This window comes from Anthonomus grandis, chromosome 10 (genome assembly GCF_022605725.1).
Source record: "Anthonomus grandis grandis chromosome 10, icAntGran1.3, whole genome shotgun sequence".
Taxonomy (NCBI): domain Eukaryota; kingdom Metazoa; phylum Arthropoda; class Insecta; order Coleoptera; family Curculionidae; genus Anthonomus; species Anthonomus grandis.
In genome coordinates this window covers 1,256,285-1,278,355 of record NC_065555.1, presented here as the reverse complement: position 1 = coordinate 1,278,355, position 22,071 = coordinate 1,256,285, and the positions used below count along the sequence as shown (strand labels likewise).

The window sequence follows — 22,071 nt, the reverse complement described above, 5'->3', positions numbered from 1 at the left end:
AGCTTAATGTTTAACTATCGTGCTGAATTATATATCGAATAAACGTCAACAGTCTATACAACTGGTCCATCTCAACCAAATACCTTGAAGTAATTTTTAAGGGAAAACTGAACTAATCTTACTCTACCCACGATCCAGGCTGTAAATTCCAAAACCCAACTCTTTCAGCTCTACTCTTAAATTCTACCTCTTTCAGAACAATTTAAGCTATTGCCAAATATGTCCTCAAACCAGGAATAAAGCAGCGAAAGTCAAGGTCTACCAAGCTTGGAACTTCAGAATCATCAGTTCTTCCTCGATCAAGATCCAATCAGGATTCCATGAAAAAAGTAAATAGCTGATCAGAGGAAGAAACCTCGTCCAGAATCAAGACTTTAGGACGCACCTTCAATCTTGCACAGTCCTCTCCAGGACTGAAGGTGCGTCCTAAAGTCTTGATTCTGGACGAGGTTTCTTCCTCTGATCAGCTATTTACTTTTTTCATGGAATCCTGATTGGATCTTGATCGAGGAAGAACTGATGATTCTGAAGTTCCAAGCTTGGTAGACCTTGACTTCCAATAAAAGACAGCACATATAATCCTTACTGTCAAGTAGAAACTCTTTTGCCAGCCTTGTACTGTGAGAACTTTAATTCAGAAGTAAGAGAACTAACCACCTTTGGAAGAGATACTAAGACGACACAGGAAGACTGCAGAGGTACCTAAAGATAAGCAATTTGGAAGGGAGGAGGAGGGTTAAAATAAGCGTCAAAAAAATTGTTTTAAAATTTGTTTTAATCTCTTAAAGGGCCCTCATATCCTATAGACGTAAATCTTGCCGCTTCTCGTTTTACGGGTGATTTTTTGAATTTTGCCGCGTCTCCTCTGCTGTCTGTTTGTGCTTGATAAGTCTCTGAGTCGATGTAGCGATCGCTTTGAGGCTCCTTCGCTTTCACACTGGTTGATGCTGGTCTTTGATTTGATGTCGTCGGTCGGATCTGACCTCTTTTTCCGTGCCGACGGAGGTCTGAAAGGAAACGCTGGAATGTCAATTGTCTTATACAACATTGAAAGGCTAGATTTTGGATTAAAAATCAAATAGTAGAAATAGATATATGTTATTCTGAGCGCAAAATAACATTCTTACCCCTTCAAGCATTCAAGCCTTTCAACTAATACTTTAGTCAGCGCTATATAAAGAAAATACCTTATTTCTGGTTCTTCATCTGCTTTCACCACTTTCCGATAATTTCTCGTGATCGGTCTCTGGAAACTTGGCATCCGACTTACCGATTTCCTTCGTTTACTCGGCGCTCTAGAGTGGTTAGCCATCCGGATCTCTTGAGAGGAATAGTTGGTGCTTCCAAAGAAGTTGTTACTGTAAAACCGGATTTAAGCATCACCACATATTCACCCAATAATGGCAAATCTGAGAACCTATAAAGATTTTCCACCGGTACCTCCTTAGAACCTTGCGTGGCCCTAGTGTTAGTAAATTGCGGTTGACCGAACGCTGGCGAACTATTCGACTGTCCTATTGGTGATTGTTGAGCTGGAACTGATAATTGGTGACGCCCTTCAGTCTGATCGCTTAGTTTTACCAAGGCCTCCATGCAGTTCCTTCTGGAACCGTTGATGTTACGAAGCAACCAGGAATCACCATTTCGTTCACGTCGCCTGGGGTATAACATTATTATTTACAGGAATTTTCTATTTATTGCTAGACTTAAGAAAAGCTTCTTCAGATGGTGCATGGCTACCGTCAACTTTATCAATGCATTTTAAACAACTATTTAGTTAAAGTACGACCTGTTGTTACTCACTGTATCAAATTTCTTGCGTTCTTTACCATTCCAGAGACCTTTTTGCCGAGTCCCACGTTCACCAGGGTACCTTTACGTAATTGTTTGTATAGACCGCATACGGCCGCCCCAGACACCAACACCGCGGTGGCCGCCTTAGGTACTAATTCGGCAGTTAAACCGATTATCGACGACGACTGCGAGGGCTGAAACAACTAGAGAAATGACGAAATTTTCCTCTCTTTCTAACTTCTAATGTGAAAAAATAAGAATGTTATTAAGTACTTACGTTTCCAGTGTAGGACTCGACAAGGGTTCTTAACAGTATGGCACCCAAAGACAACGGTATATGCCCAACTAATTCTTCCATCACTAAACGGTATAAAACATAGTACTTAATCTAAAATTTTGATAATTCTACATTCGTTCAAAATGACAGGAATCATGACAAAAATCTACCTGAAAGGTGGTTGTTTACAGGTTAGTCAACAGTGGAGGGAAAAAGTTTAGTTTTTTAGGTTATCACTGTGACTGCCCGCAAGAAATATCGATTTCCTTTGGTTTAACCCTCGTATTACGCTTTACTTCCAATCACGTGACAGATTAAGTATAAATAAACGAGCCACGTCAAAACCAAGCTCCCCCCACCACCGTATTCCAAGATGGCCGCCACAGATATACCAAGGAGGGTCAAAAAGTTTTTTATAGATTAGTGGAATAATTTCCTGCTTCTGTCTTGACTGACAGCACAATCATTCTTCATCCTTCTCTATCTTGCATCAATTCAGGATCAATTTCTATTCATATGCAATTTATTTATTGGACTTTTTAGACCGGTTATGGTGCTATCTAGTTCCATTTCTGTCAGTTTTCGTTAATTATAAGTTATAATTTGTTCAAGTTGATCTAACTTCACTTTTGTAGCTTATTACTGTGACTGCCTGGAAGAAATACCAATTTCTTTTATTACGACCCTCGTATTACACCAAACCGAGCCAACTCTTCGTCTCCAATTACGAGCGTCACGTGATCTCTCTATCAAAGCCAAACTCCTCCCTCCGTATTCCAAGATGGCCGCCAAGGTTGTTATACCAGGGGAAGCCAAGAAGTTTTATGCTTAAAAGCTTGTCAAGGTACTGCTTCTATTTATTTACTATTTCATTTTTGTTGGTCATTATGCTACTCTTCCCTCTGAAGCATTGGTTCCGCTCTAGGTTTGAAGCATTTTTTAATGTTTGCAATTTATTTATTGAAGTTTTTAGGCCGTTTATGGTGCTATCTAGTTCCATTTTTTTCAGTTTTCGCTAATTATAAGTTATAATTTGTTCAAGTTGGTCTTAAAAGATTATTACTGTGGCTGCCAGGAAGAAATATCAATTTCTTTTATTACGACCCTCGTATTACACGAATCAAAGCCGACTCTTCGTCTCCAAATACGAGTGTCACGTGACTGACTATCTATAAACAAACGAGGGGTCACGTGATCCCTGTATCAAAACCAAGGTCCCTCCACCGTATTCCAAAATGGCCGCCATGGTTTTTATACCAGGGGAAACCAAGAAGTTTCTTTCAGAATTGACAATTAATATTATTTCCATTTAGTAATTATTTTACAGGTTAATCAATAGTAGAGGTACAAACTGTTTAAAAAAATAACCTCACTTTTGTAGCTTATTACTGTAACTGCCTGGAAGAAATATCAACTTTTTTAGTACGACCCTCGTATTACATCAAACAAAGCCAAGTCATCATCTCCATTTACGAGTGTCACGTGACTGACTATCTATAAACAAATGAGGGATCACGTGATCTCTCTGTTAAACCAAGCTCCTCCCACCGTATTCCAAGATGGCCGCCAAGGTTGTTATACCAGGGAGAGCCAAAAAGTTTCTTTCATAATTGACAATTAATATCATAAATAGAGAAGAGCTTTATAATAGGTTTGAGAATTTCTTCCTATCGAGGTTGTTCCACCTGTGGCCCTGAAATTTGGTACTCGGTCATAGTCTGTTCATTTTGTTGATTTATGCTTAAAAGCTTGTCAAGGTACTGGTTCTAATTAATATCATTTCCATTTTGTAATTATTTTACAGGTTAATCAATGGTACAGCTACAAACTGTTTAAGAGACTAGCTTCACGTTTGTAGCTTATTACTATGACTGCCTGTAAGAAATATCAATTTCTTTTATTACGACCCTCGTATTACACCAAACAAAGCCAACCCTTCGTCTCCAATTACGAGTGTCACGTGACTTACTATCTATAAACAAATGAGGGATCACGTGATCTCTCTGTCAAAACCAAGCTCCTCCCACCGTATTCCAAGATGGCCGCCAAGGTTGTTATACCAGGGAGAGCCAAGAAGTTTTTTTCAGAATTGACAATTAATATTATTTCCATTTAGTAATTATTTTACAGGTTAATCAATAGTAGAGGTACAAAATGTTTAAAAAAATAACCTCACATTTGTAGCTTATTACTGTGACTGCCTGGAAGAATATTAATTTCTTTTATTACGACCCTCGTATTACATCAAACAAAGCCAAGTCATCATCTCTATTTAGGAGTGTCACGTGACTGACTATCTATAAACAAACGAAGGGTCACGTGATCTCTCTGTCAAAACCAAGCTCCTCCCACCATATTCCAAGATGGCCGCCAAGGTTGTTATACCAGGGGAAACCAAGAAGTTTCTTTCAGAATTGACAATATATATATCTTTCTTTTTGTAATTATTTTATAGGTTAATCAATAGTAAAAGTACAGACTGTTTAATGGAATAATTCATTTTTTGTAGCTTATTACTGTGACTGCCTGGAAGAAATACCAATTTCTTTTATTACGACCCTCGTATTACACCAGACAAAGCCAACTCTTTAAAAATAAGCAACCATAAATCATTAACCCCAAACAAAATAAATACTCTTATACCTAAATCTCAAAGAGAGAAAAAATATACATCTATAATTACTGTGACCAACAAAATGACAATTAAATATAGTGGAACCTTTTTTAATTATTTTACAGTAGCGGTACAAAATATTTAATGGAATAACACTTTTGTAGCTTATTACTGTGGCTGCCTGGAAGAAACATTAATTTCTTTTATTACGACCCTCGTATTACACCAAACAAAGCCAACTCCTCGTCTCCAATTACGAGCGTCACGTGACTGATTATCTATAAACAAACGAGGGGTCACGTGAACCCTCTGTGAAAACCAAGATGGCCGCCAAGGTTGTTATACCAGGGAGAGCCAAGAAGTTTCTTTCATAAAAAAGCATTTTTGAAGAATAATTTCCTATAGCTAAAACTGTTCAAATATTTTAACCTGGATTCTCATTATACACGTTAAAACGCAATGCATGTTTTGTCATTAAAAAGGCCCGAAACATCTATAATTACTGTGTCCAATGAAATTACAATGGTGAAACTTTTTTTTAATAATTATTTAACCGGTTTTAGTATGGGTCGGGCCATTAACATGCAAATACATTCCATTGATTATTATTGTCGTTTGGTTTAAGGTTCTGCACCAAAATGAATTGCATTAATACTATTTTATCGTTAACGGTTTATCCATTTGTTGCTACTTTAGTTGTTTTAATGGTTATATCGAAATTATGGTGTTTTTGGTGCAGAAGTAAGGTTTGTTTGGTGGGGAAGACCGCTATTGTCACCGGAGGTGCTTCTGGTAATAAAAAAATCACTTTTAACGTCTTTTTTTCATTCATTAGCAACAATCATATTTCCATTAAATCAAATATGGATATTTTAACGTAATTGTTATCTTTTTTAGGTCTAGGTTTTCAAATTGCATTGGGTTTGGCCGCCAAAGGTTGCAGGGTGATCATAGCCGATATCGTCAACATATCCGAGGCAGTCGAAGGAGTAAAACAACAAACCCATAATCAAGACGTAATTGGTATAAAGCGCGCGCATTTTTTTGTTACTGAAAAATTTAACTGTGTTTTTTTTTAATTAATTTGAGGTATGAAGGTTGATCTGTCGTCCCTTAAATCCACAAGAGAGTTTGCCGAGCAGGTGTTAAAAAACGAAGCGAGACTGAACATTTTGATATGTAATGCCGGTATTGCCAGTTATACGGAAAAAGTGACGACCGAGGACGGGCTCGACAGGACGATGCAAGTCAACTATTTCAGTCATTTCTTGCTGACTCATTTATTATTAGGTATGCAAGTATTGAGACAGTAATTTTAAACGATGATCCGCACCATGATTTTTTATTTATATTTTATGCCCAAGGAAGTAGTAAGAGCAGTTAGTTTCTTTATTTATCACCACGGTGGTGTCCACTTAAAACAGGTAAAAAATTAAGTTTTTGCTAAAAATAATTGTTTTTCCTCATCGGTTTATACGGACTAATACATTTATCTCAGCAGTGACTTAACAGGTCTAAAACGAGTTAAAAAAATTGTTTTTTTTCTCACTATTAATGCAATAATTATTAATGTTGTCAAGGATTTTTGATGAACAGTTTTTTTTCTTTAATGTGATTTTTCATAGATCACGTTTTAATAGTTAAATCATTCCCTATTACCTTGGATTTAAAAATATTGATTGAAAACGTTTTAGTGTTATTAACCAGTAATTAGTAAAAGAGTGGTTTTCAATGTGGTGGTGGATGTGTTCATGGTGTTTCAAATTCGACCATCAACATAGAGATTATGGAATCTATAAGAGATCCGAAGGTGAAAATAAACTATGAGACCTTTCAGCATGACTTGCATTCAGCCAACCGGTTTAAAATTCTTCAAACTAATAATATGGTCAAAAAAATTGAAATATTTAATAAAACTCTTTTAAACATTTTTGGGATTCATGCTCCACTAAGAAATATTCGAGTTTCCAAAAAACCACGCAATTTTAAACAAAGTCGCTCAAACGATGGTCATATCAGATATAAACAGTGCCGCAATTACTTATAGTTAGGGTGGTCAGAGAATAAAAAAAAACAGTATAATGAATATTTATGTTGGCAAAACAATCCAGCCAAAATGTGGAAGACTCTTTCTAATATGAACGCTAAGACCAACAAAAATTATAATTTACCACCCCATTTATCTAACCCTGACTCAATTAATAATTTTTTTGGATTGTTATATCTTACAAAATATTTCTACTAAAGGAAAAGAAACAATCGACTTTTATAATAGTAATAAATTAAACGAACATTTTTGTTTTAAATTTTCACTTTCTACTATTAAGGAAATTCATAATGCTATTTATGCAATAAAAACTGGTTCTATGTTAAAGTAAGCTGAAAGTAATGAGTTACTTATTTTATTGGTTATTACGTTACTTATAGCAAATATCAATTTTTATAATTAATTAAATAGTATACAGGGTGTTTCAGAACTATGGGATCAAACAAAAAACTGGGGGTTGTTCAGTGCAACAGAATAATCCATTTGAGTGTAGGAACCCATGTCCGGAAATGTGTCACTACTTAAAATTTATAAAAAACATTAATTACCTAAATAGGATCTGCTGCATTTATTTTTACCCTTTGTACATGATACCATAACAACAATTGTTGTAAAATCAACGCTTATCAATGTCAATTCTCAATGTCATGTTTCAAAATTTTATATAGTATGGGCAGGCATTGTTGATGATTATTTAATTGGGCCATACCTTCTACCGGAACGGTTAACAGGACCTATGTATCTGCGTTTCTTGGAGGAAGTTCTCCCAGAACTCCTTGAAAATGTTCCACTAAACGTTAGACAGCAAATTAATGTGGTTTCAGCATGATGGAGCGCCGGCTCACTTTGCTGTACAAGTACGCGAGTATTTGGCTCAGCGGTTTGGGCACCGTTGGATTGCCAGAGGTGGAGCGGTTTCTTGGCCTCCTAGGTCACCCGGGGACATGTAAAGTCTTTAGTCTACGAAACTCCAGTAGAATCAGAGCTAGACTTAATTGGACGAATAACAGCAGCATTTGAAATCATTCAAAACGAGGATCAAATTTTTAGTGTAATCCGCCGAAATCATGTGCGGCGTTTAAATCGGTGTATTGAGGTTGGAGAAAGACATTTTGTTTGAACAATTGTTGTGATGGTATCATATACAAAAGGTAAAAATAAATGCATCAAACCCTATTAAGGTAATTATTATTTTTTCTAAATTTAAACGCGTCTTAGGGCCGTAGTGGCGTAGTGGCACATTTCCGGACATGGGTTCCTAAATGGATTCTACTGTTGCACTGAACAACCCCTTGAAGTTTGATCCCATCGTTCTGAAACACCCTGTATAAATGCAAAATTAATAATTTAATACCAAAATGCTTAAGATTACACACATCATACAAAAATAATAAAAAACATAAAATCTTAGAAAGAGCAAGTAAAGCGTTATTAAGAGAAAGAATTCAATTTCATAGATATAATAAAATCAATTTAAATAATGAAATACAAAAATTAAAAAATAACTTATTTAATTTAGTTAATCAAAATTTGTTTCTGTATAAATAATAGTTATTTAAATAATTTTCAAAAACAAAAACAATTTCACATAAATAAAATAAATCTACTTCATAATGATTTTATAAATTAAACTGTTATTAATTTGTCAGATAGAGTTTTACCTGATACAGAAAAACTTGTTCTTTCTAAAGGTCTCAATTAAAATTCTGCCTTAATTAAATATCATTTCAGCTATAGAAAACGCAACGATCGACTTACCAAGGGATCAACAAGATGAATTTAGAATTAGGACAAAGATAGAAATTAAAAAACCAATTAAAATTAAACAAAATTTAAACTCTTTAGAATTAAAAGCTTTAAAGACACTTAAATCCGATAACACTATTAAAATACTTCCAGCCGATAAAGGTAACGCTACTGTTCTTTTAAATTTTAACACTTATGAAAATAAATTAAATTTAATAATTAATGTTGGTAATTATTCTAAATTATCTAAAAATCCTACAGGAAAAAGTTATAATTTACTTAAAAAGAATAAAAACCAATTTTCTGATATTGATAGATTTAAATTAACTCCACATAATAGTAAAACACCACATGTTTATGGTTTACAAAAAATACATAAAATAAATGTTCCTTTAAGACCTATAGTTAGTAGCATACATTCACCTACTCATCCTCTTGCAAAATATCTTAATTCCATACCCTAATAATTCTGATTCTTACATTAAAAATCCTCAACACTACAATATCTTTTAACCCTCATGATTTATTGGTAAGTTTTGATGTTGTAAGTCTTTTTACTAATGTTCCTGTTGACAAAACTTGAAATATTGTTAAAAATAAATTAGAGAATGATAACAATTTGGAAAACGTACAACACTAAGGGTTAGTACAACTTTAGAACTTTTAACCTTTTGTGTAAAAACTACTTATTTTCAGTACAATAATGAATTTTATCAACAAAACTTTGGTATGGCTATGGGTTCTCCTCTTTCACCAATTTTAAGTATAATAATATAGTAATTAATTATTCCGAATGCTTCACATCATATATTATTGCCGATTTTTTAGTAGATTTTTGGTTTTGGTATATTTAGTATATAGTCAAGGTATATTTATTAAACTGCAGAATATATCTACGGATGTCATACACTATTGTATTTACAAGAGAGAAAGTTTAGGCATTTAAAAAAAATTGACACGGAATTTACATATCTAGTTTTTAAACTCGATTACCATACCTCAAATATTTGATAAAATTCTTTTGAAAAATCACTGTTTTTCGTTCAGATTATCCAATCTAATAACGCTGTTTTTATATTAAATATATATATAAAAAATTATATCTAATTTAAATAAACAGTGCTATTATATTAAATATTGCATCTACATTTTCGGCAAAAACATTGTTTTTGATCAACATAACCCTTAACCCCCCACCCACCCCATACATTTTCTCAGTAATAAATTCTTTTAAAAAATCACTGTTTTTCGATCATATTATCCAATCTAAGAATGCTGTTTTAATACTAAATATTTATATATAAAATTATATTTAATTTAAGTAAACAGTGCTAATAAATTAAATATTGCATACAAATTTTCTGCAAAAACATTGCTTTTCATAAAAACAACCCTTTAACCCCCCACCCACCCCACACATTTTCTCAGTAAGAAATTCTTTTGAAAAATCACTGTTTTTCGTTCAGATTATCCAATCTAATAACGCTGTTTTTATATTAAATATATATATAAAAAATTATATCTAATTTAAATAAACAGTGCTATTATATTAAATATTGCATCTACATTTTCGGCAAAAACATTGTTTTTGATCAACATAACCCTTAACCCCCCACCCACCCCATACATTTTCTCAGTAATAAATTCTTTTAAAAAATCACTGTTTTTCGATCATATTATCCAATCTAAGAATGCTGTTTTAATACTAAATATTTATATATAAAATTATATTTAATTTAAGTAAACAGTGCTAATAAATTAAATATTGCATACAAATTTTCTGCAAAAACATTGCTTTTCATAAAAACAACCCTTTAACCCCCCACCCACCCCACACATTTTCTCAGTAAGAAATTCTTTTGAAAAATCACTGTTTTTCGTCCACAATATCCAATATAATAGCACTGTTTTTGTATTAAATATTTATTAATTTACATATGTATATATAATTATATCAAATTTAAATAAGCAAACTGTGTTATAAGATTAATGATAAAACCAGCTGTTATTCATGTATTTTATTTTGGAAAACAATGATTTTTTGAAAATAAATTCTTACTGGCAAGTTATGTGGGGTGGGTGGGGGGGTAAGGGTGGGTTTAATAAAAAAAACGTTTTTTTTGCAGAAAATAGGTGATAAAAAATCTCTAGTTATAGAATCGGGAGTCACATAATACCTGAAAACCAATGTGGCTTTTTAAAAGGGTCAAATAGAGCAGCCAATTTGTTTTCTGATATTTTATGCGATATGTGGTCTCCCTTTTTAATGCCATATATGAATGCATTTTCTGAATTCTTTGTTGTTCTAATAACCGCAAACGAGGCGTATATATAAAATCGCAGTAAGCATAATGACTAGGAACAAGAGACTCACAGAGTAGCTTTTTTAATTTAAAATTAAGTGAGTGTCTCTGAATAAAAATTAATTTTAGTGCAAAAAAAGGCCTTGGAAGAAGATCTTCGTCCATATGTAAAGCTAAATTTCTCGCGGAAGCTACGAAAGGAAGTATGACCCCTCCTAGGTTAATATTAACTTTTTTTTTACTTGAAAACATAGAATCTTGGATTTACTGAAGTTAAGTTGTAGATTATGTTTATTAGACAGATACCTAATGGTTTCTAAGTTGTGATTAACACACTGTGTTGCATCAGCAAAGGCGGTAGCTGTACAGAAATTAGAAGAATATCAGCAGTGTATATTATAAAAAGGAAATGAGAGCCTTGAGAAACACCGGAATGAAAACTTAGGGTTTGAGAAGAAGTTCCATTGTATGTTACTTTCTGAAATGTATTATTAAGAAAAGATGAGAAAATATTTAAAGAAGCATCTGAGCACCCATAATAATGCAGTTTGGAACACAAGAGTGCGTGGTCCAGGGTATCAAAAGCCTTAGAATAATTTAATAATATTAAGAGACTGGCCAGGCCTTTATCGTTAGACTCCAAAATATTATCAGTTACAGACACAACAAAGACGTTTTTTTAATTAACGATTACACCCAAACGGTAAGATTTACGGCAAAAGTCATGGAGGAATTTTTTGCTTATAATTGATTGATAATTAAGATAAAATCATATTTTTTTCGTAAGTCAATGGCGTAGTATTTTTTTTTGGAAAATTGTATTAAAAATTCATCACAGCTACGCCACTGGTTGCTAAAAAAAAGGAGGTGAACATCTAAAAAATGTGTTTTTATGCCATAATTCAGTTCAATATTTTAAACCGTATTTGAAAAACTTATTAAAAACGAAAAAAAAAAAAAACTTTAACACCCTGTATCTTAAAAACTAACCATTTTAGGACCCATGTTTATATGAACTTTTCGACTTAAAATCGGTCCAGGAATGTCCCTTTTAAATTACGACATACCTTTAAGTAACACCCTGTATATTTAACGGTTTTTTTTAAAAAGCATTTTTCTCTCAGGCAGTTATTTTCTGCAGAAAAAATGTTTTTCATAAAAACAACCCTTAACCCCCCACCCACCCCACACATTTGCCCAGTAAAAAATTCTTTTGAAAAATCACTGTTTTTCGATCATATTATCCAATCTAAGAACGTTGTTTTTATACTTAATATCTATTGATAAAATTATATTAAATTTAAATATACTGTGTTATTATATTAAATATTGCATATACATTTTCTGCAAAAACATTGTTTTTCATCAAAACAACCCTTAACCCCCCACCCACCCCACACATTTTCCCGGTAAGAAATTCTTTTGAAAAATCACTGTTTCGTGCATAATATCCAATAAAATAGCACTGTTTTTGTATTAAATATTTATTAATATAATTATATCAAATTCAAATAAACAAACTGTGTTATAAGATTAACGATAAAACCAACTGTTATTCATGTATTTCATTTTGGAAAACAATGATTTTTGAAAATAAATTCTTACTGGCAAGTTATGTGGGGTGGGTGGGGGGTTAAGGGTAGGTTTAATAAAAAAACGTTTTTTTTGCAGAAAATAACTGCCTGAGAGAAAAATGCTTTTTAAGAAAATTATAGGTGATAAAAAAATCCATAGGTTTTGTATGTTTACTTTTACATATAACCTTAAGGTTTTCGAGTTAATCGTGAAAAACCCCCCTATTATTTTTTGCTATTGAATCTAGCAAAAAATAGGAAATGTACTAACATATTATATGAAACACAATAATTATACTAAATAAGCTATACAATAAAAAAAACTGAAGAATACAAATTTAATTTAGAGGATTAAGAAAAGAAAAATTCAGTGGTGTACTTTTTTTAATTAAAATATCTTTACGATAAATATAAAGTTTGTTGGTGGAGTTCCTGGACACCCCAGTTTAAGCATAAATAGATTTTAGATAGATATAAACCTTATTTTATTATAAACTCTATATCAACAATTATTAAACGATTAAAATAAAGGTTTTATGCTGATTTTCTATAATCAGCGTTTTGTTGACGGTAAATATAATTGTTTAGAAGCTCATTCCATTTTGTAAAAATCTTTAAATAGTATACAACATACCATAATTAAACCTTTATGAAATCATAATTTTATATAATTAACATGTAATAAGCCTTCTTGTTAAACGTGAGTAATTTAATATAATATTAAATTCCTCAACGTATATCACGCGGATATTTTATCCGATATCCATTGGGTTGTTGCAGCTCATTTAGTTGAAGTTCAAGCATTATTTTATTTCTCAAAAACACATCAGGCTTGCATGAATCCCTCAATTCAACATTATAAATGATTCGGATTTATTTTTTTGTTTAATAAAATGAAGATAGTTTTAAATATAACTACCCCAAAAGGACGGTCTTTCCTTCTCAAGTTACATTAAATTAGAGCAAAATTGGTATATAAGAGGTGCATATATTTATCCCTACTGTGGTTTCCAGATTAAACGCGATAATTATTATTTTTTGAACAGTGATTTGTCAGGTGTATTGTATAGTAGCAAGGAAAAAAAAGTTCGATCCTTTCTGGCTTTTATGAATGCGGTGCCATTTAGTGATTTATTAATCTTTCATTCCAATTACGATTACGTTTTAATAAATACCTAAATTCTTAGATCTTTTGAAAAAATCTGCTCCAAGTAGGATCACCTTCACCGGTTCACTTATGGCCTTCATTTCCACCATTAACGTCGATGCACTGAACCCACCCGCAAAATATTTTAATCGAATCACGACCCAATTGAACGGAGGAGTCTACAGTAACTCCAAACTATGTATGCTGGCGGCTGCCAAAATGTTCGGTGAAAGATTAAAAGGTATACCCTAAATGATTTTTTTGTCTCTTTTTGACTAATTTTTATAAACGTAGGCTCGGGGGTCTTGGCCAATGCCACCGCCACCGGTGGAGTAAAAACCCCCATATATTGGAACTCCGCTATATTAACTGATCGCAATTATAAGGCCCTAGCGTTGATGGCCTTGGTGTTTTTGTATGGCAAGGTAAGAAGTCTTCAATAAATATTGGAATGATGATTATTTTTGTGTTAATTTAGACGCCGGAAGAGGGTGCGCAAACGCTTTTACACCTAGCGCATGCGGACGTGCAGGACGTCACGGGAAAGTGCTGGAGCGAAGGAATGGTGATTCCCAGTCCCTCAATATTGACCGAAAAATTCTGTCAGAAGCTCTGGGACTATTCGGTCGAATATACTAAGTTGCAGCCTCAAGAAATCAAATGCTAAATGTTAATGTTTTATTTGTTATGTTAATAAAAAAATTATTCTTTAGTAAGAGATTCATTTAATCCATTTCCATGAATAAGAGAACTACTTTTGCACAGTATATGACAACATCGCTTAAAGGACATACAGGATTTTTCATATGCTTTGTTGCCATATCAGCAAACATTGCCAGTGAACAATCGCATTAAAAATGCCATTTCAATAATTGTTTTTTTTAATCAGATTTTAAAAAAATTTAGATGTGACTTTGTGAAAAAAAAACAAATTTCAAAATGGCGGATGGATGCCATGATGTTGAACAAAAAAAAACGTGTCCTAAACAAAATGGCGACGTCTCAACAAATATATGCGGGGAATTGTGATTGGCTTAATGTTATATAAGGCTTTACTTATTACGTCAATTCAAAAATTAATTATTTTTTTGTTGGTCATAATGTAAAGATCCAATTTTTTAATATAATTGGACTATTACTATCGATCATGGCCAGAACATTTTTCGAAAAGTTACAGAATTTTAAATCAATCGTATTTAAGTAAATTATTACGATTGGCCTATCAATTTATCATAATTACCATGTTTATATTGTGTTAAAATTGACGACTGATGAAAAGTGTACTCTAAACCCATGTAAAAAAAGGCCAAAACAATTTAGTAATTGGCTATTATATGGTGTTTTTTTTTTACTGACGCCGTATACATATAATTTAGTTTTTTCGCATTAATATTTGGTAACCAGAAGCTCCTTAGCCATTAAAATGACCATTTTACACGCCTGTTTAATATTCGCAGTATATCCTTTAGTTAGTTTTATAGCTGTTATAACTATCCTATCGAAAGTATGGTGTTTTTGGTGCAGAAGTAAAGTTTGTTTAGTTGGCAAGACTGCCCTTATTACTGGAGGCGCATCAGGTAATTTAAAATGCAAACACTATTTTTTGAGTTACGAAAACTCCCTTCTGGGGAGCTATTTTTCTGCATATATTTTGTCAAATATCAAGAAAACTGTTTAAGATACAGAAAAGTGATTTATACAGTAGGGTGCGCGCTTATTTGCACTACAACCCCCAAAAAAGAAAAACGAAAAATGTTTGACTAGTTTCCGAGATATTGCAAGTTATATATTTAGAAGTTGCGCTCTATAAATGGTTTTATATACACGTTAGCAAAGGCAGCAGACGCAACAAAAGACGGTCATATTTACGACGCGTTTTCCAAGCCTCCTTGACTGAAGATATAACTGTCTTAATATAGTCATGGCACACTAGATTAAAAAATAATCTAGTGTGCCATAAAATGTGCCAATAAATATTTTAAGACTTATCAAGTAATTTAAGAATATAATTATCATATTATCAAGAATTTAATTTAAAATTAAAATAGTTGTTGCCATTCTCGGTGAACTCAATGCGCATGTTAATACAGTGTTGCCAATTTTCGTTTTAATCTAATGAAAAATCACTCTTAAGAAACGCTGTAATCATAAGCGCGATTTTCGAAAACTCGCTTCTGAGGTGCAATTTTCCCGAATATTTTGCGTCAATTTTCAAGAAAACCGCTTAAAATACAAAAACGCGACTTATATAGTAGGATGCGCGCTTCTTTGCACTATAATCTCCAAAAAAGAAAAATGAGAAATTTTTGACTACTTTTTGAGATATGACAAGTTATATATTTAGAAGTTGCGCTCTATAAATGGGTTTTATATACACGTCAGCAAAGGCTTTATGCAACAAAGACGGTCAGATTTACGACGCGTTTTCCAAGCCTGCTTGACTGTCTTAACATAGTCACGGCACACTAAATTAATATTTAAGTTTAAATATTTTCAGACCTATCAAGGAAGTTGATATAAAAATATGTTAAGCAATTACAGGGAATTTTATTCAAAATTCGAAAATTGTTGCTATTTACGGTGAATTCAATGTGCTTGTTAATACAGTGTTGTCAATTTTCGTTTTCATTTAATTAAGGCGTGGGTTCACCCTTAAGAAACACTATAATTTTACGAAAAATTGCTTCTATGGAGCAATTTTCCCGAATATATTTCCTTAATTTAAAAAAAAACGGCTTAAGATACAATGACGTGACGTATACAGTCGGATGCGCGCTTTTTCCCTCTATAACTCACAAAAAAAACAAACGAGAAATTTTTGACTAGTTTCCGAGATATGACAAGTTATATATTTAGAAGTTGCCCAAAATAAATTGTTTTCACAAAATCGCCTCTGGCGTACGAATATTTGGCGTCAATTTTCAAGAAAACCGCTTAAAATACAAAAACGCGACTTATACAGTAGGATGCGCGCTTCTTTGCACTATAATCTCCAAAAAAGAAAAACGAGAAATTTTTGACTAGTTTCTGAGATATGACAAGTTATATATTTAGAAGTTGCGCTCTATAAATGGGTTTTATATACACGTCAGCAAAAGCTTTACGCAACAAAGACGGTCAGATTTACGACGCGTTTTCCAAGCCTGCTTGACTGTCTTAACATAGTCACGGCACATTAAATTAATATTTAAGTTTAAATATTTTCAGACCTATCAAGGAAGTTGATATAAAAATATGTTAAGCAATTACAGGGAATTTTATTCAAAATTCGAAAATTGTTGCTATTTACGGTGAATTCAATGTGCTTGTTAATACAGTGTTGTCAATTTTCGTTTTCATTTAATTAAGGCGTGGGTTCACCCTTAAGAAACACTATAATTTTCGAAAAATTGCTTCTAGGGAGCAATTTTCCCGAATATATTTCCTTAATTAAAAAAAACGGCGTAAGATACAATGACGTGACGTATACAGTCGGATGCGCGCTTTTTCCCTCTATAACTCACAAAAAAGAAAAATGAGAAATTTTTGACTAGTTTCCGAGATATGATAAGTTATATATTTAGAAGTTGCCCAAAATAAATTGTTTTCGCAAAATCGCCTCTGGCGTGCGAATATTTGGCGTCAATTTTCAAGAAAACCGCTTAAAATACAAAAACGCGACTTATATAGTAGGATGCGCGCTTCTTCGCACTATAATCCCCAAAAAAGAAAAACGAGAAATTTTTGACTACTTTTTGAGATATGACAATTTATATATTTAGAAGTTGCGCTCTATAAATGGGTTTTATATACACGTCAGCAAAGGCTTTATGCAACAAAGACGGTCAGATTTACGACGCGTTTTCCAAGCCTGCTTGACTGTCTTAACATAGTCACGGCACACTAAATTAATATTTAAGTTTAAATATTTTCAGACCTATCAAGGAAGTTGATATAAAAATATGTTAAGCAACTACAGGGAATTTTATTCAAAATTCGAAAATTGTTGCTATTTACGGTGAATTCAATGTGCTTGTTAATACAGTGTTGTCAATTTTCGTTCTCATTTAATTAAGGCGTGGGTTCACCCTTAAGAAACACTATAATTTTCGAAAAATTGCTTCTAGGGAGCAATTTTCCCGAATATATTTCCTTAATTAAAAAAAACGGCTTAAGATGCAATGACGGGACGTATACAGTCGGATGCGCACTTTTTCTCTCTATAACCCACAAAAAAGAAAAATGAGAAATTTTTGACTAGTTTCCGAGATATGACAAGTTATATATTTAGAAGTTGCCCAAAATAAATTGTTTTCGCAAAATCGCCTCTGGCGTGCGAATATTTGGCGTCAATTTTCAAGAAAACCGCTTAAAATACAAAAACGCGACTCATACAGTATGATGCGCGCTTCTTTGCACTATAATCTCCAAAAAAGAAAAACGAGAAATTTTTGACTAGTTTCCGAGATATTGCAAGTTATATATTTAGAAGTTGCGCTCTATAAATGGGTTTTATATACACATCAGCAAAGGCTTTATGCAACAAAGACGGTCAGATTTACGAGGCGTTTTCCAAGCCTGCTTGACTGTCTTAACATAGTCACGGCACACTAAATTAATATTTAAGTTTAAATATTTTCAGACCTATCAAGGAAGTTGATATAAAAATATGTTAAGCAATTACAGGGAATTTTATTCAAAATTCGAAAATTGTTGCCATTTACGGTGAATTCAATGTGCTTGTTAATACAGTGTTGTCAATTTTCGTTTTCATTTAATTAAGGCGTGGGTTCACCCTTAAGAAACACTATAATTTTACGAAAAATTGCTTCTATGGAGCAATTTTCCCGAATATATTTCCTTAATTAAAAAAAAACGGCTTAAGATACAATGACGTGACGTATACAGTCGGATGCGCGCTTTTTCCCTCTATAACTCATAAAAAAGAAAAATGAGAAATTTTTGACTAGTTTCCGAGATATGACAAGTTATATATTTAGAAGTTGCCCAAAATAAATTGTTTTCGCAAAATCGCCTCTGGCGTACGAATATTTGGCGTCAATTTTCAAGAAAACCGCTTAAAAAACAAAAACGCGACTCATACAGTAGGATGCGCGCTTCTTTGCACTATAATCTCCAAAAAAGAAAAACGAAAATTTTTTGACTAGTTTCCGAGATATTGCAAGTTATATATTTAGAAGTTGCGCTTAAAAAATGGTTTTATATACACGTTAGCAAAGGCAGCAGACGCAACAAAAGACGGTCATATTTACGACGCGTTTTCCAAGCCTCCTTGACTGAAGATATAACTGTCTTAATATAGTCATGGCACACTATATTAAAAAATAATCTAGTGTGCCATAAAATGTGCCAATAAATATTTTAAGACTTATCAAGTAATTTAAGAAAATAATTATCATAATATCAAGAATTTAATTTAAAATTAAAATAGTTGTTGCCATTCTCGGTGAACTCAATGCGCATGTTAATACAGTGTTGCCAATTTTCGTTTTAATCTAATGAAAAATCACGCTTAAGAAACGCTGTAATCATAAGCGCGATTTTCGAAAACTCGCTTCTGAGGTGCAATTTTCCCGAATATTTTGCGTCAATTTTCAAGAAAACCGCTTAAAATACAAAAACGCGACTTATACAGTAGGATGCGCGCTTCTTTGCACTATAATCTCCAAAAAAGAAAAATGAGAAATTTTTGACTACTTTTCGAGATATGACAAGTTATATATTTAGAAGGTGCGCTCTATAAATGGGTTTTATATACACGTCAGCAAAGGCTTTATGCAACAAAAAACGGTCATATTTACGACGCGTTTTCCAAGCCTGCTTGACTGTCTTAACATAGTCGCGGCACACTAAATTAATATTTAAGTTTAAATATTTTCAGACCTATCAAGGAAGTTGATATAAAAATATGTTAAGCAATTACAGGGAATTTTATTCAAAATTCGAAAATTGTTGCCATTTACGGTGAATTCAATGTGCTTGTTAATACAGTGTTGTCAATTTTTGTTTTCATTTAATTAAGGCGTGGGTTCACCCTTAAGAAACACTATAATTTTACGAAAAATTGCTTCTATGGAGCAATTTTCCCGAATATATTTCCTTAATTAAAAAAAAAAACGGCTTAAGATACAATGACGTGACGTATATAGTCGGATGCGCGCTTTTTCCCTCTATAACTCACAAAAAAGACAAACGAGAAATTTTTGACTAGTTTCCGAGATATGACAAGTTATATATTTAGAAGTTGCCCAAAATAAATTGTTTTCGCAAAATCGCCTCTGGCGCCGAATATTTGGCGTCAATTTTCAAGAAAACCGCTTAAAATACAAAAACGCGACTTATACAGTAGGATGCGCTCTTATTTTTACTACAACCCCCAAAAAAGAAAATTGAAAAACGTTTGACTAGTTTTCGAGATATAACAAGATGAAATTAATACAAATATGTTTTTCTTAAGTACCTCCCTATCAGACTTATTATAATATAAAACATATATAATGATGATTCTTAGGGCTCGGTCTTCAAAGTGCTCTAGGTCTAGCCGCTAAAGGATGCAAAGTGATCATCGCAGATATCGTAAAAATTTCAGAAGCAGTAGATGAAGTCAAACGTCAAACCCACAACCAAAATATAATCGGTAACTCTTTATATATCATCTACAATAATCGAAGCTCTTCTACAATAATTGTTTTTGTAGGCATGAAAGTGGATCTGGCATCTCTGAAATCCGTCAGGGAGTTTGCCAAAGAGGTCTTAGCAAAAGAAGAGAGACTCGACATCTTGATGTGTAACGCGGGAATCGCGTTAAACAAGGAAAAAGTCACCACAGAAGATGGCCTCGATAAAACGATGCAAGTGAACTATTTCAGTCATTTTTTGCTTATTCACTTGCTCTTAGGTAAGATGAAGACGGAAACACTGGGCGGGAAATTCGAATACTTTTTTCTCGTAGATTTGCTAAAGAAATCCGCCCCTAGTCGAATTACGTTCAGTGGTTCCGTCATGGGCTTCGTCTCGACTATTAACATCGATCAATTGAACCCTCCTGCCGAATATTTCAACGGACTATGTACCCAGTTGAACGGCGGAGTCTACAGCAACTCCAAATTGTGCATGATAGCGGCTGCAAAAATGTTTGGAGAAAGATTGAAAGGTATTAATACTGAGTCTACACTAATATCGCACATATAGGTAAAATTTCTCGCAATTGCACCCCCTTGTTTGATGGTATTAGGATAACCGAGGAGTCCCGGTTTGAGATCAATTTTTCTTTATAGATTCAGGAGTCATAGCTAATACGCACATAATCGGTGGAGTAAAGACCCCAATTTACTGGAATTCCGCCCTATTAACCGACCGTAACTACAAGATTATAGGTCCGATGATTTTTATCTTTATTTACGGCAAGGTACCTTAGGAAAGAGTCCAGAAAAATATCGAGTCAATATTTCTCTGCAATTTTAGACTCCGGAAGAGGGGGCTCAGACTCTACTGCACCTGGCTTGTGCCGACGAAGTAAACAACGTCACTGCCAAATATTGGTATGAAGGGATGATCGTTCCAGGACCTCCCAAATTGACCGAGGAATTTTGCAAGAAACTTTGGGACTATTCAGTTGAATATACTCAATTACGACCAGAAGAAATCAAATACTAATTTGGAAATTATCATGATCAGCTGCAAGAAATAATATACGAGCTTTTTTTGTAAATATATTGGTTTTTTAATTTTGAGGACCTACTAGCAAAACTTATTACGAGAACCTCTTAATAGATTTAGAGGAGCTACACCATAAGTCCCTTCATCTTCAGATCAGATAAGGACTGTTTTAGATAACAAATTTAAATAGATTTGTCTACTTTAGTAGAATGGTTAACTCCCTTTTCCAAACGTTCTGGATTGTGTGGATATTTGTGGCATTTACTTCAATTGCTATGAGATTGACATTATTCGCTGAGGCTAAATATGTTTGGAGTATTTTTTTTTTTAATTTTTAGATTCCGGAGTTACCGCCAACTCACAAATAATCGGAGGAGTGAAGACGCCGATTTATTGGAATTCCGCCATTGTACAGGACCGTAACTACAAGGCGTTTGCTCTGATGCTTCTCGTCTTCATTTACGGCAAGGTATAATGGCTACAAAATGATTTCATTAAGAGTGGTAATTAATGAGCGTTTTTTTCGTTAGTCTCAAGAGGAAGGAGCTCAAACTCTACTGCACCTGGCCTGTGCTGATGACGTGAAAAACATCACCGGCACCTATTGGTACGAAGGAATGGTCGTTTCAGGTCCTGGAAAACTGACCGAGGAGTTCCGCAAGAAACTTTGGGATTATTCAGTGGAATATACTCAGTTGCAACCGGATGAGATCAAATGTTAACACTTACAACTTTTATTATTCAATTGTAACTTGTAATAAAGTGCTAAACATTAAGGGTGACAAATAAACAATTTTTGATATAATACACTCGCAATTTAATGAACTGAAAGAATAAAGGGAGAAACCACCGTCCATAGAGGTCACGTGGCTTCAGAATGGGTTTATTGTCCCACTCTATTGGAATAGAT

General features: G+C 33.4%; 2 protein-coding genes across 3 annotated transcripts; one reads left to right on the top strand and one right to left on the bottom strand.

The window, feature by feature from the left end:
• Positions 1-757: 757 nt before the first annotated feature.
• Positions 758-2,245, bottom strand: LOC126741197 (uncharacterized). Of its 2 annotated transcripts, none has more exons than XM_050447550.1 (5): positions 2,072-2,245; positions 1,804-1,997; positions 1,418-1,657; positions 1,188-1,358; positions 758-1,007 (listed from the first exon to the last, which is right to left on the bottom strand). In XM_050447550.1, the coding sequence occupies exons 1-5, from the start codon at positions 2,150-2,152 to the stop codon at positions 794-796; spliced, it is 900 nt and encodes a 299-aa protein (XP_050303507.1). In that variant the 5' UTR covers positions 2,153-2,245; the 3' UTR covers positions 758-793. The 2 variants fall into 2 exon arrangements, with proteins under 2 accessions (XP_050303507.1, XP_050303508.1); XM_050447551.1 differs by having other exon boundaries at positions 1,804-1,988.
• A 3,008-nt stretch (positions 2,246-5,253) lies between these two features.
• LOC126741353 (uncharacterized) lies at positions 5,254-21,968 on the top strand. The gene is made up of 12 exons (XM_050447746.1): positions 5,254-5,477; positions 5,583-5,708; positions 5,775-5,975; positions 13,543-13,743; positions 13,797-13,927; positions 13,981-14,164; positions 14,960-15,079; positions 20,014-20,139; positions 20,200-20,400; positions 20,455-20,655; positions 21,500-21,630; positions 21,692-21,968. Exons 1-12 carry the CDS (start codon positions 5,324-5,326, stop codon positions 21,881-21,883), a joined length of 1,968 nt encoding a protein of 655 aa, XP_050303703.1. The 5' UTR covers positions 5,254-5,323; the 3' UTR covers positions 21,884-21,968.
• The last annotated feature ends 103 nt before the right edge of the window (positions 21,969-22,071 follow it).

Coding starts and splice junctions, on each gene's coding strand:
- LOC126741197 (XM_050447550.1), bottom strand. CDS start 2,152: ATGGAAGAATTAGTTGGGCATATACCGTTGTCTTTGGGTGCCATACTG. Junction 1,658..1,803: donor AACGCAAGAAATTTGATACA/GTGAGTAACAAC, acceptor GTTATACCCCAG/GCGACGTGAACGAAATGGTG. Junction 1,359..1,417: donor CCGGTGGAAAATCTTTATAG/GTTCTCAGATTT, acceptor CCGGTTTTACAG/TAACAACTTCTTTGGAAGCA.
- LOC126741353 (XM_050447746.1), top strand. CDS start 5,324: ATGAATTGCATTAATACTATTTTATCGTTAACGGTTTATCCATTTGTT. Junction 5,709..5,774: donor CCATAATCAAGACGTAATTG/GTATAAAGCGCG, acceptor AATTAATTTGAG/GTATGAAGGTTGATCTGTCG. Junction 14,165..14,959: donor GCAGCCTCAAGAAATCAAAT/GCTAAATGTTAA, acceptor TAATATTCGCAG/TATATCCTTTAGTTAGTTTT.